Below are 15,398 nucleotides of genomic sequence, written 5' to 3'. Positions count from 1 at the left end.
TGCACACCGTGTGGCGTGTGCAATACTGTGCATGCTGCATGATGCACGCGATGCGATTAGATGGGTCGACCGCGTATACCGGTCATCTGGTCATCATGGTCATGGTGATTCCCGCACGATCGCGGCATGCACCAACTCCGTCCGAGATCTAGGCGCAAGCGCTATCTGCTCAGTGAGTCAGTACACTAATCAGGGAGTAGCACTGAAACCTGAACAAAGCAAAGTCCCAAAGATGGAAACGGAATTTCTCTGTTGATTGTGTGAGAGTGTTGTGTAAAAGGTTGTGTTCTGCGAAAGTAGCGTTGACTCTGAGTTTGGGAGTTGGTTCAAGTAATAGTTGTTTACTTCATACTAGTTGATTTGTCGAGAGACAAGACAGTCGCAGCGCGAATTAATTCACCACCTGGTGTTTATACCTAGCGGTGGTGCATCACCGAGCTAGCTGAACAGTGACTTGTACTCGTGCGCACGTTTGCGTGGTTGCTGTACTCATCGGGCAACCTCATCCGTCATCGTTCCGGCGGGGTGTGGAATCGAGAAGTGGAGCTGAGTACGCTGGCCCCCACTGCCCCAGCAGCCCAGGCCGTAAGATTCCGAGGAGCAGAGGCCTATATCAACAACAAGACCAAAGAGGTGCGGGTAAAATCGCCAACCAAGAGAAACATTGGCATTTCAGTGTGGAACTGTGCTGGCGCATAGTGTGGCGGTTTGTCCTGCAAACGAGTACCACGATAGCAACTCTGGCCATCTTGGATGTGCGCAGGTTAGAAGTTAGTTAGCTAGCAAGCGGGACAGCGAAGATGACGCGGGTAAGTGAGCTCAGGGCCAAGCGAGGCCAAGCGCTAGGCACTAGCTCCTGGTAGCTTGAACGAACGTTTTCTGGTAAATGTGACTTGATTCTGTGTGCTAGTGTTATGTCCACCGCAGTTCAGTACTATACTGTAGCAGTAGTGTTGTATATCTGCCACGAACAAAATCTTACTTATTACAATATTAGTATTCCGAGAGCACAGCATCGTCGATAAGTGGAACCAGAGTGGGAACGGGGATTCCGATTAGTGCACGCTGGATTCTCAAGTACATGTACACTCAGTACATTGTGTAATCAGTCCTTTGGAATTTGAGGGAGTTGAAAGAGAATATTGTATTGTTCTTATAGAACTGTTATAGAAACAGCGCAAGGAAGAAGAGCTAAAATAACAACGAAGAATGGGTGTCACATACACATAGAAGTAAATGGGCTTGCGCTGTTTCTGAAGTACAAATCCACCCGTCCGTGCCAGCTTCCCAGATTCCTTGACCATATGCTGGGGGTCAAGCATGACTAACTGTCCTGCTTGCTCAAGGACTTTAACTTTAAAAGTAATAGTTGTTGGCCGTCTTTTTCTTGTTGTTGTTGTTGTTTGCTGACAGGACACTGTGGTATTGGTGCGTGATCCGATTACGCGCGAAGATGGCGGAAAGCACACAGACTATGAAATTTACGTTAGGGTAAGTTGCATAGTGGCAACCGCACATTGTCTTATGGCACCAGTCTGTAATAAGCGTATGAGTTTATTCCGATTATTATTCTCCATCGAGGAGCGAATGGAAAAGACAAAAACAAACAAACAAAAAACAAACAAACGGAAGCAGCATGCTCAATGCCGCAGTCTGCCAGCCCATTGAATTTATGTTGCTCTACTAGGGTTCAGTCATACTGGTAGTACAGTGTATATCTTTGTTGCGCGCACAGCGGCCAGTGAAATGCGGAATCATCCTCGGGTATAGCACCCGGTGCAGTGGAGCCGAGAGCACGTGTGCCAGAGTTTGGTGAGAACATTGCGGCTTTGTAGGGAGCCGCGGAAACCCAGGCCCGGAATCAGCTTAGCTCTGGTGCCTTACAGCAGAACCGCAAGGTTGCGACTCGCGAGTTCACACCCACCCGACTTCCGGAAAAAAGAGGTTCTTTCGAGTCGTGCACCTGCCGTCGAGCTAGTGTGCCGGAGAAGGCCCGCGGCGGCCGGTGGGTTTCACCGAAGTATAATAGGAGTGCTGTGGTGATCATTGTTACTGCATGATGGATGATTCTGTACTCAGTCAGTGGCCCGGACTGCTGCTGTGGAAACACCCGTGTGGACTACAGGCTGAGCAGCATTGTTGGAAAGTGGCCCGGGAATGCATGGACACGTCCACTTCAGCGCCGCACTTGTGTATTTGTGTAGTGTAAAGCTAGTGTAAGTGAATTCTATGTTTGAAAGTAATGCCAGCAGTCAGTGCAGTAAGTTTACGAAGGGTGATCAAGTGATGTGGCAATTATGAACTGAATCAGCCGCCAGTGGGATTGTACTGTTGATTCCCGTGCTGTGACACCAGCGCAATGTTTATAGTGATTGTTACTTTTTATGTCAAAGATGAAATGGTTGCGATGGCCAATTAGTTTTCTTATCAGTATTCTATATTTGACGGAGTGTCACTATGTGGAGCTGTCATACCTTGAATAGGAGGGAGTGTGCAGGGAAAGGAACATGTCATCATCATCTGTTTAGATCTGAGCATGCAACGGGATCCCTTTGCTAGTTCACTGGAGCGGGGAGGAAAGTCTTTTGCCTTTCAATCTCTTACAAAAGCAGCCGAGAGTATTGCAAAAGGAAAGGGCACTTAATTTTGCAATCACGTTTTTTAGGTCAAGGGTGTTGCCTGCATCTCGTGATGCTGGTATGAAACTGGTATTGGACTTGTCCAGCGTTGTGATATCGTGATATGTCACCATACAGACCATGTTGCATGCACGCACAGGGCTAGAAGTGCAAGGACAGTGTAGCTGGTCTGAATTGCTGAGTGATGACATGACATGTCACTGGAGGTGATATCCAGCTCTAGACTCTGTGCATGCCAAGACTGGGAGTGGGACTGGGGAGTGACTGCACACTACCATGCAGCTCTAGCATTGCCGGCATCCTGGTCATGTGCTGTCCAGCTGACTTGCCTAGGTCACACAATTATTACTGTGATGTCCATGCAAGGCATGCATACATGCACGTGCCAATGCAATGGGCTGCCGGTTCAGTGGCACTGGGTACATGCCTGCAGTCTGCATCCTCAGGTTGTACTACTGCCTGTGGTGACAGGCGCATACAATGTGTGCATGTGGAGTGCGCAGTCTGTGGTGACAGGCGCATACAATGTGTGCATGTAGAGTGTGCGGCCAGTAAGTTGAGTAACTGTATGTTGTGCATGCATTCCAACTCCAAGACATCCTTGCTCACCTCGAAATCAAGCCGCATTCTTCCCATGCCTCCAATACCCTGCCATGCATGCATTCCGTGCCTCCAAGACATCCTTACACCTACATTACAGCACAGGGCATTCAGGGTGCTGATTTGTCTATGGCCTGAATGGTTTTGATGAGTCAGGGAGCCCACGTGTTGACAGCCTCTAGGCAGCTCAGGACAAAAGTGCATGGTGCTGCTGTGAACACTGAGTGTGAGACCTGACACATAGGGGAATTGTCCCCGGCACACTGTAGACTGTATTTTAAACTAAGAACTCTAGGACAGTGAGTGGCAAGTAAGTGGTGAGTTTGACGCCAATGCCGGATTCCATTGTAGTGCCGATGTTTTCCATCCCGCTCATGGAGCAATGCCAGCACTATTCACTGGATGTGTATACGTTTGTTCCATTGTTCCAAGTGCTGGATTTACGGTTCACTTACTGCCTAGGATGTATATGCGTGCAACAACATGCGGAATGCACCGAGTTTCGACTATTAACTGAGGTTTACATTGACAGCTCTTTACATTTGATTATGTGTGAGTGTGATTTATGACTCTGCCTCAATGCTCCTGTACACTTTGTTTTGTCAAATACCTGGATCGCGGTGTTGCCCACACTTTTTGGCCGACTTCCAGAAAGTTGTGAATGACCGTTCCAGTATTTGCACTGGGTGCAGATACGATTGTGACCAATGTGTGACGTTGATCTTTCTTCCTCTGGTTTAGACTACAAATATCCAGTTCAACTCCGCAGAATCCTGCGTCAGGCGGAGGTTCCGAGAGTTTGTGTGGCTTCGTCAGCAGCTTGCAACAGCTGGAATGTAAGCAAGTGTTGTGCCATTGTAGACAAGCGGACTTCATTCCATGCTCACTAAATTCCATTTTGAAGTACAATGGGCCGTTATGGCTGTTGCCGGACTGTGAATATGAATTGTGCTCTTGTGGTTCTGGATAGCCATGGGCTCTGCACATAGAGTACATGGGGTGCTGCCTAGTAATAACTCAGCGTGATATCCTGCCGTGGTTGCATCTGACTATCTAGTGACTTTTGTGTTATGGTCCAGTGGACTAGCAATTATCTCGAGTCGTTACTCTGAGTTTCATGCACTGATACATGCATCGGGAGACTACTGCGTAGCTACGGCGGGTGCTGGCTTTATTTGCACCTGCTGCACGTATTCCTGGCACAACGGTTAAAAAGAAGAAGTTTGAATTGCCACCCTTCGGCTAAACCCACAGGTGGCATGCACAAAGAGATGACCAGGCGCGTAGCTGGTCCCCCTTTCAGGGGTGTGCGCGGCCGCATATGTGCAGGATGGCTGGTGCATGCCATTCACTTGACGGCCATTATGTCCATACTGCACCTAGGGCAAAACATTTAGGGGGGGGGGGGGTACAAATGCCCCCGTGCCCCATGCAGGCTACGTACCTGGAGATGGTTGTAATAGGTACCAAGTACTAGGTAGTTTGTCTCCATCCCACTGCTTTTCAACTACTACAGTAGTACAGTAATATGTGTGCTGTAGTTACAGTTGCCATGACTCCCCATATCCGAGCATGCCGGGACCGGGCGCTCCCTGCAACTCCGAATACACAATACTGATGTCATGCAAGTCAACATGCTAGAATGCCAGTCAATATTATTTCGGTGCCATTGTCGTTGAAAGATCATGTGACTCAACAGGTGTCAGAAAGGCGCCTGGTATATTGTAGTGCCCCTGATCCGGGGTGTCCGGATTAGAGGACTCGTGTTTCTGTACAACAAACACCATGTCCAGCTGTTTGATTGAACTACTGTTGCATGCTATTCTGCCTTGGTGTGTTTGAATTATCGTGGTACAGAAAAAACCTTCCAGATCTGCCACCTAAGAAGATACTTGATCGGTTTGAGGAAGACTTCGTGGAGTTTAGACGGCAAGGCCTTCAGAGATTCCTGAAAGAGTAAGGCATCATTCACTTGTGCTGCTAAGAGGATGACATGTTTCCAGTGTACACTGTAGTCTGCTGCTGCTGCATATATCCACTATTGTGATGTTTATGGCTCCCGTACACCTATGTCCGTCGTGTACGATACCCGCTTTTCTTATACATTTCCTGTTGTGTTTGACCTTTGTACCGTCTGGGTTGATTGACTGCCATTACCTCTCGTCTCCTTCTGGCTTGGCTTGTCTTTCTTGTCTTCTTGTCTGCACTCGACATTATTTATTATCCTGGCGCTCCGACTTGAACTCGGACACTGAGCCAGTAATAAATGCAACAAAAGAGAAGAAACACATGAGAACGAGTTATGCAGCAACTATCCACGACTGTCACAAGACTGTGCCCTATTATCGCACTTTCTGACTGTTTATCATCCTGTTATAGTCGTGGATAGTTGCCGCACAACTCGTTCTCCTGTATTTCTTCTCCTTTGTTCCTACTTGAATGAACTATTACATTAGCGAAGAAGATGGGACTATCAGTTTGGTTTTGGCGGATTTTAGCCCCACTGTAGGTCCGTGAGATGTGGCTTGAAGTTCGATTTTCTACTCGTTCGATATCATGAACATTTTAGTGCCGGGTGCTGCACAGCCCCAGCACCACTACAATGAGGAACAGTGTTCTGTGCAGTCGCAACGCGGGCCCCATTCCTTATTATTCATTCATTAGGTCAAATTCCACTTGCCAGAACTGTATGAGTCAAAGTACATGCATGTACTCGATGCAACATACCAATAGTGCCGCCTAGCAGTTCGCTGTTGATAACTTATGCCAATCTTGTTGTCCATATATTGTACAGATTGGTGACCATGCCAGCTGTCATGCCAGAGAGGAGCTTTCACATGTTCCTGCAGACTAGTCACAGTACGAGCGACATCGCGTCTATGCTCAATCCCACGACGTCACCTACCCCGTCAACGCCTGACTACACCTGGTCACCGCAAGTATTCGTGGTCAAGGATCCATTGTAAGTACAGTTGGAATTCTGATCATTCAAATACGGCTCAGTTATTCGTATCTAGCCGCTTGATCAGAAGCTTCTTCCAGGACCGATTTCAATCGATACAATTCCCACATAGATATGCCTGAAAATTTGAACTTTGAAAGTCCAAAGAGATCCACTTGCATGCACATCGGAAAATGTGTGGGATCCCTGCTGATAATGTAAAATTAGCAAGGCATGATTTGAAGTTCAATGAGCAGGCTGTACTGACCAGTTCAGTATCTGCGACATCTGTGCGCAGGGTGCATAGCGCAATTATGCGTGACAATGCGAGCATGTTGACATACATACTGTGTTGTGGGTACATGTTTGGATAATTAGAATGTCCGCGTATAATTATAAGTCTTCCTGGGCATTTTTGGGGTTCGAATCACCAGGACTTCCACCTGAACTATATTAAAGCGAACACTGAATAATTAGCAGGTTCACAGGGACCGATTCACATGCGCTGCGTGCACATCTACCGAGTAGCTGTGCCTCGTGTCACAACTATAGGCATAATGCGATTGGTTTCTGACTACAGGTCAGACCTCGCTATAACGACCCCCGCTATAACATAAACCTCACTATAACGTACGGAATGTGGATGTCCCTGCCGAAACCGCATCACTTCTGTACAAAATTTTCTCGCTATAACATAATCCGCTATAGCGTAATTTTCGCTATAACGCACTGTTTGCTGGGTCCCCGGCGCACAGAGACCTCAGCATAACGTAAAAAGTCGTATAAAAATGACTTACGTACACGGCATGCATTTGCGCATCGGAGCTTCAAGCTTCGATATAACAGTGTATTGCCTATGACGTCATAAATATCCAACCGGAACTTCACAGCATGAAAAAATAAAATCACGCAACCACATCACTACAGTTGCCTTTTTTATTTCCGCTCGATACGAAGTGATTTAGAAAATCTGAGCTCTTCTTCTCGCGATTAGAGATGGATGAAAACTCAATCCGGCAAGCTGTTTCATCAGCCGTTATGGATCTCCTTGCTCCGATCAATGATCGTCTATGTGCTTTGGAAGCGACAGCGGAATGTAGAAGGGATCTGGCCAGGGGCCAGTCCTCGCAGTCCAATGGATCGGAGCCAAAACTTTCCAGGTTGAGTGCAGGCACTCAACCCCGGGAAATCGCCAGTTCCTTGGGCATGCCCAAGTCTGGTTTGTCAGGTGGAAGTTTGTTGCTTCCACCTAGCTCCTCGAGTGGGCAGGCCTGCTCGAGTGATGCTGATTTGAACGACACCACGAGTGGGCAGGTACCCTCGTGTGTGGACGTGAGCACGGACGACCCGGAGCATGCTCCGGTGTCCTCAGATATAAAACAGTTCCTTCAGACTCGCTTCAGGAAGCCCTTGAAGGGCAAGGAGCGCAGGGACCTAGTAGAGCAGTTTTCCCGACCAGAGGTGGACGTGGCGGTCACACCTAAACTAGACCATGAGGTGCTGAATTTACCTGGTGTAAGGCAGTCATTCAAGAGGTCGCGAGACAACATGTTGTACTCGCTACAGAGCAGCGTATTGGATTGTTTGGGTCCTCTCTCTGCCCTGATGATGGAGGCCAAGGCAGCGCAGGACGCTGGTGCAGGCCTAGACCCGCAAGCTGTATTGGACATGGTTCCGGCTGGCTTGTCTCTGCTGGGCAATGCCAACAGTAAGCTCTCGGTGCTGAGGCGCCAGGAGTTCCTAGAGCATCTAGATAAGAGCCTGGTACCCATGGCGGAGGAGCCATTTGATAAAGCGGGCACGGCCCTGTTCGGCCCGGAACTATTGGAGCGCATCCAGTCCAAGGCAGAGTCCCAGGAGGCGCTGGGCTTGGTTGTGAAACAATACAAGGACGCTCGAGCTCCTCCGCAGTCGAGCGACAGCAAGTCTGGCTCTGGAGGGGCGTCAGCGGGTGAACGCCAGTTTTTCCGAGGTACTGGGGTCAGCAGGTACGGCGGTGGCTCCCGGTACGAGCCTTACACCAGCCCGTACAACCAGACTCAATATAGCCAAGCCGGTCGTGGCTATGCTAACCGAAGCCGGATGCTTCCCCCACCAGAGCAACAGGACGGTCACGGACCGGACACCAGCTACTCAGCATAGCGGCAGTGTGGATATTAGTGCCAGAGGAGGTCTGGACTGGCGGATGCGGTTCATCGTATTGGCTCAAGACTGGGCTTTGCCTCTCTAGCAGGTGTGTTTCGCGCCTTTTCCAGTACCGGAGCTCTGCTCGGTACAGCATGTGTGTTGGCGTAGGTTTCGCGCTCCGCATCGTGGCGTACGGCGGACAGCACGTAGCCGTCCCTCTTAGGGTCATTCCGGGGGGCCTGGCATCAGCGGCAGCAGCCACTTACAGTGCAGCCGTTCTCAGCTCCGGGGTTTGGGCTATAGCCTGACCTGCTGCTATCAGGACACTTAGGTGCCTGTCCCGTGACTAGAATGTTATCCATGCATGGGAATGAATATGTTTATCCCACGTGTGTTTATGTGTCGTGTGCGCTTTGAAGTATACACTGTTATATCGAAGCTTGAAGCTCCGATGCGCAATTTCCCATTTCGCTAGCAATGGTACATTGTGACGGGAAGTGGGAGTTGTGCTAGGAGCTGAGAGCGAGATATAACAGTGTCCCACCCGCCCTCCCATTATGGGTTGGTGGATATTTTGGGAATGATTCATTTTTTCCTGTCACATATCCGTAGTCTCGCTTCACTAAAAAAGGCAACTGTAGTGATGTGGTTGCGGGATTTTATTTTTTCATGCTGTGAAGTTCCGGTTGGATATTTATGATGTCATAGGCAATACACTGTTATATCTCGCTCTCAGCTCCTAGCACAACTCCCACTTCCCGTCACAATGTACCATTGCTAGCGAAATGGGAAAATGCGCATGACGACTTCGAGGCTAACCTGTCCACCTTGGAAGCAGAGAGTAGTAAAATACCGGTATTTTACTACCGGTATTTTACTACTCCATGCTCGGAATCAATACCTTGAGCCTCCTACGGACAGAAGTTGTGTCACGCGTGGTCAGGTCAGCCAGCTGCTCAGAGTGCCGTTCCTACCTGGTCTCTCAGGCCGTAGCTCTATCGCCTTTGTTGGGGGTACCACATGGAACTCTCTCCCTGCTGATATTCGCGCTTGCGACGTACGCCACACGTTTCAAGCATTGCTGTCTGGCTATGACCTTATCTCCCTCTTCAACTAGGTCTCCGATGTTGTGCCTACTATGTCTTCTTCACAGATTCTGCCTGAACAGATGCTCATCAATTATGTTCTTGTCCTCTATCCTAGTCCAAATCCTGCCTTGCCCATGCATGACTCTCATGAAATGCCCGTACTAAATAGTCTATAGAACAAGAATATTTGATATCATACTTCTCTCATCAACTATGATAATACCCATTTCATACCCCCACCCCTTCATAAAATTAATAACTACTGTTTTCTTTCCTTTCCTTTCATCTTCTTTTCCGTTCCTTTTTCTTCATACACATTTTAAACATTTTCATCATATTGTGAGAGCCGTGGGCCAATAGCCCCGGTGAGAAGGCAGTCTTGCCTGTTCATATGGTGAAGTAAAATAAAGAAACAACAACAACTACACGTCTAAGTACAAGTCAACTGCACCTGAAACAAGGCGTCATGCTGTAGATAGAAACGGCTCTAATCCGATGATGTCACATACCGTAAAATTCCGTAAATAAGCCAACCCTAAATAACGCCCATGTCCAATAATAAGCCCAGTTTTAGGCGGTGTACACTTCAAGTCCGTTTTAGCGCCCATGCCCGAAATAAGCCCAGGGCGTAAAGTGGACAAGTGGTTTACCTATCAAATCTGTAATTTATCGCTACATTCTTGGTTACGACCAAATTTCCAGCTGTGGTTTGATGTACCTGTACTGCGCTCAGTGTGAATGGTGGTTCACTGAAACTAGTGGGTTGCTGATAGATTGATCTTCTGCAGATTGCGTCCGAAATAACGCCCATGCCCAAATATACGCCCGGGTTTTGACGCTCTGCAAAGTATACGCCCGGGGCTTATTAACGGAATTTTACGGTAGATCTACACGTACACGCACTGCATGGCTCTTGTCACCCCTTTGCTGACAAGCCTGTACACATCTTTGCTAGTTTACATCATCACACCTGTATGTCAAAAACAGTACAGTAACTGAGTTGGAATCAGTAAGTGAAGAGCCTCATTTTGACATACATATTGCATATTGGTGTGCCCAACTCACTACATTATAACATAAACCTCGCTATAACATAATTTTTCCTATCCCCGTCGAGATTACGTTATAGCGAGGTCTGACCTGTATCATGTAATGAAGGAAAGGTTCAGCCCAGGACCGCTACCAGCACCATTGAATGGTGTTTTATAAACTATAAATGTTTATCTGCTCATGTCCAATGATTGAGGGCTGCTTTTCTCAAGCTCACACTGTACTATCCGATCACGGTTGCTATCCGTTTTTATCACCCCTTCCTCGAACTGCAGAAGTCGCCAGATGCCGAGTAATCGCTCCTCACCTCTGACCGTCAACCATGCCACCAGCATGGGCGCAGACAGCAATGCTGGCTCTGGAAGCAGCGCGGGCTCGGCATCACTACCTGGCGGTGCTTCACAGTACAGCAGCTTTCCGAGCACTGCGGGGCCATCGCCCGTGGATCACCATGGCCTGCTGGGCAGCCTGAGAGATGAGCCTGCTCAGCCGGGCAGCAGCATGCCAACCACACCCGCCGACAGCCGCTCCACCACGCCAGGTGATCCGCCGCGCAGACCCAGCTCAGCACACTGGCAGCAGCATAGTCCGTTCGGCAGTCGGCCACACGCTGAGCGCAAAACAGACTCCGCTGGCATGGTTCAAGTCCCACTATAGCCGCTGTAGATCCGGCAGTTTAGTCATGAACAAATCAGACGAGAGCTTCAATGGGGCCTGTGTCATGATTCCCGGCGCAGTAGTAGCGCAAAACCGCACTCAACTGTGACTGGAGCCCGGTCCAGTTTGCCATACAACCCGCAGTATTCACTATTCAGTATGCCGTGCTAACTTAATCCACAACAAGTAAATGAGATGCCGCATGGACCTTGCATCATGCATGGCGCTCTAAACTAAACTGCCCCTTCTGGGATGCTCTCCTTCTACCATTATATCATCAAGTTTGAGACCATTCATCTCAGTGTCCACCGGAAGTTCAGCTCTATTGATCATTGACTCCAATTGGGACACCGTGAGTATGCAATGCCGCATACTGAACAGTGGACTGCTGTCCACTGGCTTATAGAAATTTGAATTGTTGAGTTTGTCGCATTTCAACTTGTGATTTCAATATTCTTCAAAATATCATGGTTGTATTTATGGTATCACCACTGAATGGCTAGCCAGGATGTGTGGTAAGGTAGTAGGCCCGAGTCTTGTAGTCCGACCCAACTTGATAATCATAGTTACTAGTACTAGTACAGTAGTATATGCACCTGCTCTATCCGCTGTGATTTGGTAGTCTTGCCGGCTGAGTCTTCAGTGCCCCTGGGTGCCGCATTTGGTTTTTTACAGTGCAAGTGTAGCTTTGCTTCGATCAGCCTTCATGGACTGACCATTCTTGCCTGCCATGTTTTCCTTAGTCAATTACTTGATTTGCCCGCCTCTCTATTTTATCATCATTGATTCAATTATTCAGCTTTTTGGGCCCCCTGAAGCCAGCAAGCAGCAGGGAGTCGTAACTTGGACACGCTCCCTAGCCCTGCAAGCAAGTGTGCATCACGGACGACGGTTATTATAATGAGGGAGTCGTAGAACATGTGGACTGTGATTCGTGCTAAGCAAAATTTATCAACAAACGAGTGTGTACATGACTGTGTACAGGTTTTGGCGACAGCATGCCGCGTGCCTGTATACCATCTCGATGTGAGACCAGGTCCCTCGATCTCACATTGTTTTCCAACGCGCACACGCGAGCCACAATAACGCGACTGGAACTTTCGCGTCACTTCAAAGTAACGTGCAGGTTCTCGAACCTCTTTGACCATGAAAAAACGTTTACGTTTTACAGAAGAAGTGCTGTTTTCTCAATTGTTCTTTAGCATGCATACATGTAGGCCCCAGAAATGATACTTGATATATGGGAATATTTATGCCCATGTTGTGCCCACAATTTCCATGTTACAAATAGTTATGCCTTTTGTTGTACTTATGGCCTCTTGAAAGTACGAAAAGCGCAATTTTTCTGAACTTCGAGGCCCATTGAACAACAAAATGCATACGTATGCCATAATACCAAGCTTACTGAAGAAGAAACAGCCTCTTTTACGGGCAAAAGCAACACAATGATGAGAAACCAGGGTAATGGCGAGAGTCACACTAAAACACAAATTAATGGTTTTAGATCCGGGTTTCAACCACCGCCAGCTCCCTGAGCTCGTTGCTGGACGATGGTATGCCGGCCGAGACCCACGGACACACATGACAGCGGACCGGAGCAGCGCGAAAGGACAGCCTGCATCGCACATATGCAACATGGTGTGCATACCAAGCTTACTTACTTATACAGTCTGTATCGGCTATAGAGTGACCGGATATAAGAATATATCGGCTAGAGTGATATTGGTACGAAATATCAAAAGCAAAACGTATTTTATCCAGTAAAAATATCACTATAAGTGACAGCATGAGTGCATAAACATTTTATGGACTCTTGATGGCACCAAGAGTATAACCCCCATTGCACCAAGAGTATAACCCCCATTGCACCAAGAGTATAACCCCCATTGCACCAAGAGTACATGAAAACCGGGTTTTCATACTCTTGGTGGCACAGAGCACCACGCATCATTCGTTGTAACTAATACTGTAATAGTTTCATGCCCATATGCATAGGCAATCATCAGACAAATAATATTAAATGCTTGATAGTTGCCTATGGCCGGAGCATGAAACTACATTGGAAAGGCTTCCTGTCTGAAGCCTTTCCATACTGGTACTCGATGTTCCAGTTTTGTGACACGAGAATGGCACGAGAATTAGTGTACCGCTGAGTGTACCGCTATACACGTGGTCGACACGTAGTCGACACGTTGTTGATACTTTTTTGACACGTGACCCCGTCAACGATCTGCTTTGTGCCAATGCCACTCGGTAAACGCCGATGTCGCGTACGACAAAGACGACTATCCCGTACGCGAAATAGTTGAGAATTGCATGACGTGGACCTGACGGCAAGGACAACTGCGAGGAGGCCCCTTTCGGTACCCCTGACGGGAAGGAGAACTGCAGAAGTCGACGAAGTCGAACGAGGAGGCCCCTTTTCCGTACCCCATACTGCAAAGTGCCATTGATGGATACCTTTTGCACCTGGAACGACCCCTTAAACGCTGTCGCGGCGACTATCCCGTACGCGAAATAGTTGAGAACTGCTGACGTGGACCTTTTGCACCTGGAACGGCCCCGTAAACGCTGTCGTGTCGGCGGAGTGAATGTGCAGGGTACTGGGGTGAAAAGAATTGCTGCAAAGACGTCCCCTCTACTTGGCTCTAGGCCTTTGCCTTTGGAGACATGGCGAACTGAATGCGCAGGGCGAAAAGAAATGCTGCAAAGACGTCCGCTCTAGGCCTTTGGAGACATCGTGGGAACTCCTTCCGGTACTATACAAACTGCTGACGTGGCCGTGGACATGTACATGGAGAGTCATGGTGGGACTTCATGTACATGGATACATGGTGGGAATTCCTTCCGGCACCCCCGTACCGCAAAGCCAACGGTGGGGAAGGAGAAGTGCAGACGTGCAGGAAGACGAACGAGGAGGAACCAGGACGAGCGAGCAATGGCAGGACTAGCTGGACCGTAAGTAATAGCTGAATTGTGCATGACAACTTGACATCCATGCGGCACTCGCCACTTGCCACTGCATATTTCTTGTCCACTAACAATGTCTCTCCTCTGCCCCCTGTGTGTCCACGGCCCTGTTGCTGAATTGGCCCGATGAATCGAATGTCTTCCGCAACTGGAACGGCCCCGTGAACGCTGTCGCGTCGGCGACTGAATGCGCAGGAGGGAAAATATTGCTGCGAAGACGTCTCCTCTAGACGACGGTAAGGCACGCCATTGATATGTTGCCAGTGTGTGCCAGGGTATCGCGCGATGGTGAATGAGGAATGATGAAGGGTACGGTGGGACTGTAGACCTGTTACCTTCTACTAACACGTTATCAGGTGGAGAGTGTCTTGTACTCACGTTATCAGGTCGAGAGCGTATTGTAGTCACTCTCTCTATTCCTGTACTTCATTACGTTTCAGGTGTACGTATAACTTCTCAAAAAAATTTAATGGTCTACAGTCGTGTCGGAAGGGTACGGTGGGACTGTAGACATGTTACCTTCTAACACGTTATCAGGTGGAGAGTGTCTTGTACTCACGTTATCACTATATCAGGTCGAGAGCGTATTGTAGTCACTCTCTCTATTCCTGTACTTCATTACGTTTCAGGTGCACGTATAACTTTTCCAAAAAAATTTAAAATGGTTCACGTCTTCAGATAGAGAGCGTATTGCACCCGCTGTCTAGTCTCTGTAGTGCATTGAGATTTTGTTGATCGAACATGAAATGGATACACAGACAAAGCCAGGCCAAGTACATGGCGAGATGTCGCCAGAAGAACGTCTTCAGGTAGAGAGCGTATTGCACCCACTGTCTAGTCGATTTTGTGGATCGCACATGAAATGGATACACAGACAAAGCAGGCCAAGTACATGAGAGAGTGGACGATGTGCAGATCGACACGGCCTGCGGGTACTTCATTAAAGTTACCCGTGACATAACTAGGATAAAAGTTAATCACTGCAAAAACATTGCCAAGTATGTGAGCACTTTGGACTTGACAGAAGAGTGCACGGGCGACGTTGACAAAACATACTGCGGTGACTGTCACTATCATGACAGCAGGGCACATCGCACGCAGCATCGCAGATCGTGTCGAATTGCGCATCATAATATTGCAAAATTGCTCCTGTGCATGCAAGTGGATTTCACTGCACTTCTCAGTTTGGGAAATGCTCGATTATGACAATTCTCCGTGTGAGTGCACTAGCCCTGAACAGACATGTAGGTGAACCGTTTGTGGTGTCTCATAGCCTACCTCACGACCTTCTGCTTTCTTTCTTCATCACTTGTATCTTGCAGGTAT

General features: G+C 48.3%; 1 protein-coding gene across 1 annotated transcript; it reads left to right on the top strand.

Moving 5' to 3' along the window:
* Positions 1 to 181: 181 nt before the first annotated feature.
* LOC135804769 (sorting nexin-10-like) lies at positions 182 to 11,988 on the top strand. The gene is made up of 6 exons (XM_065318725.1): positions 182 to 809; positions 1,414 to 1,491; positions 3,981 to 4,075; positions 5,097 to 5,195; positions 6,034 to 6,201; positions 10,721 to 11,988. The coding sequence occupies exons 1-6, from the start codon at positions 801 to 803 to the stop codon at positions 11,100 to 11,102; spliced, it is 831 nt and encodes a 276-aa protein (XP_065174797.1). The 5' UTR covers positions 182 to 800; the 3' UTR covers positions 11,103 to 11,988.
* The last annotated feature ends 3,410 nt before the right edge of the window (positions 11,989 to 15,398 follow it).

The sequence above is a fragment of the Sycon ciliatum genome, chromosome 1, assembly GCF_964019385.1.
Source record: "Sycon ciliatum chromosome 1, ocSycCili1.1, whole genome shotgun sequence".
Classification (NCBI taxonomy): Eukaryota; Metazoa; Porifera; class Calcarea; order Leucosolenida; family Sycettidae; genus Sycon; species Sycon ciliatum.
This window is presented reverse-complemented; position numbering and strand designations above follow the sequence as displayed.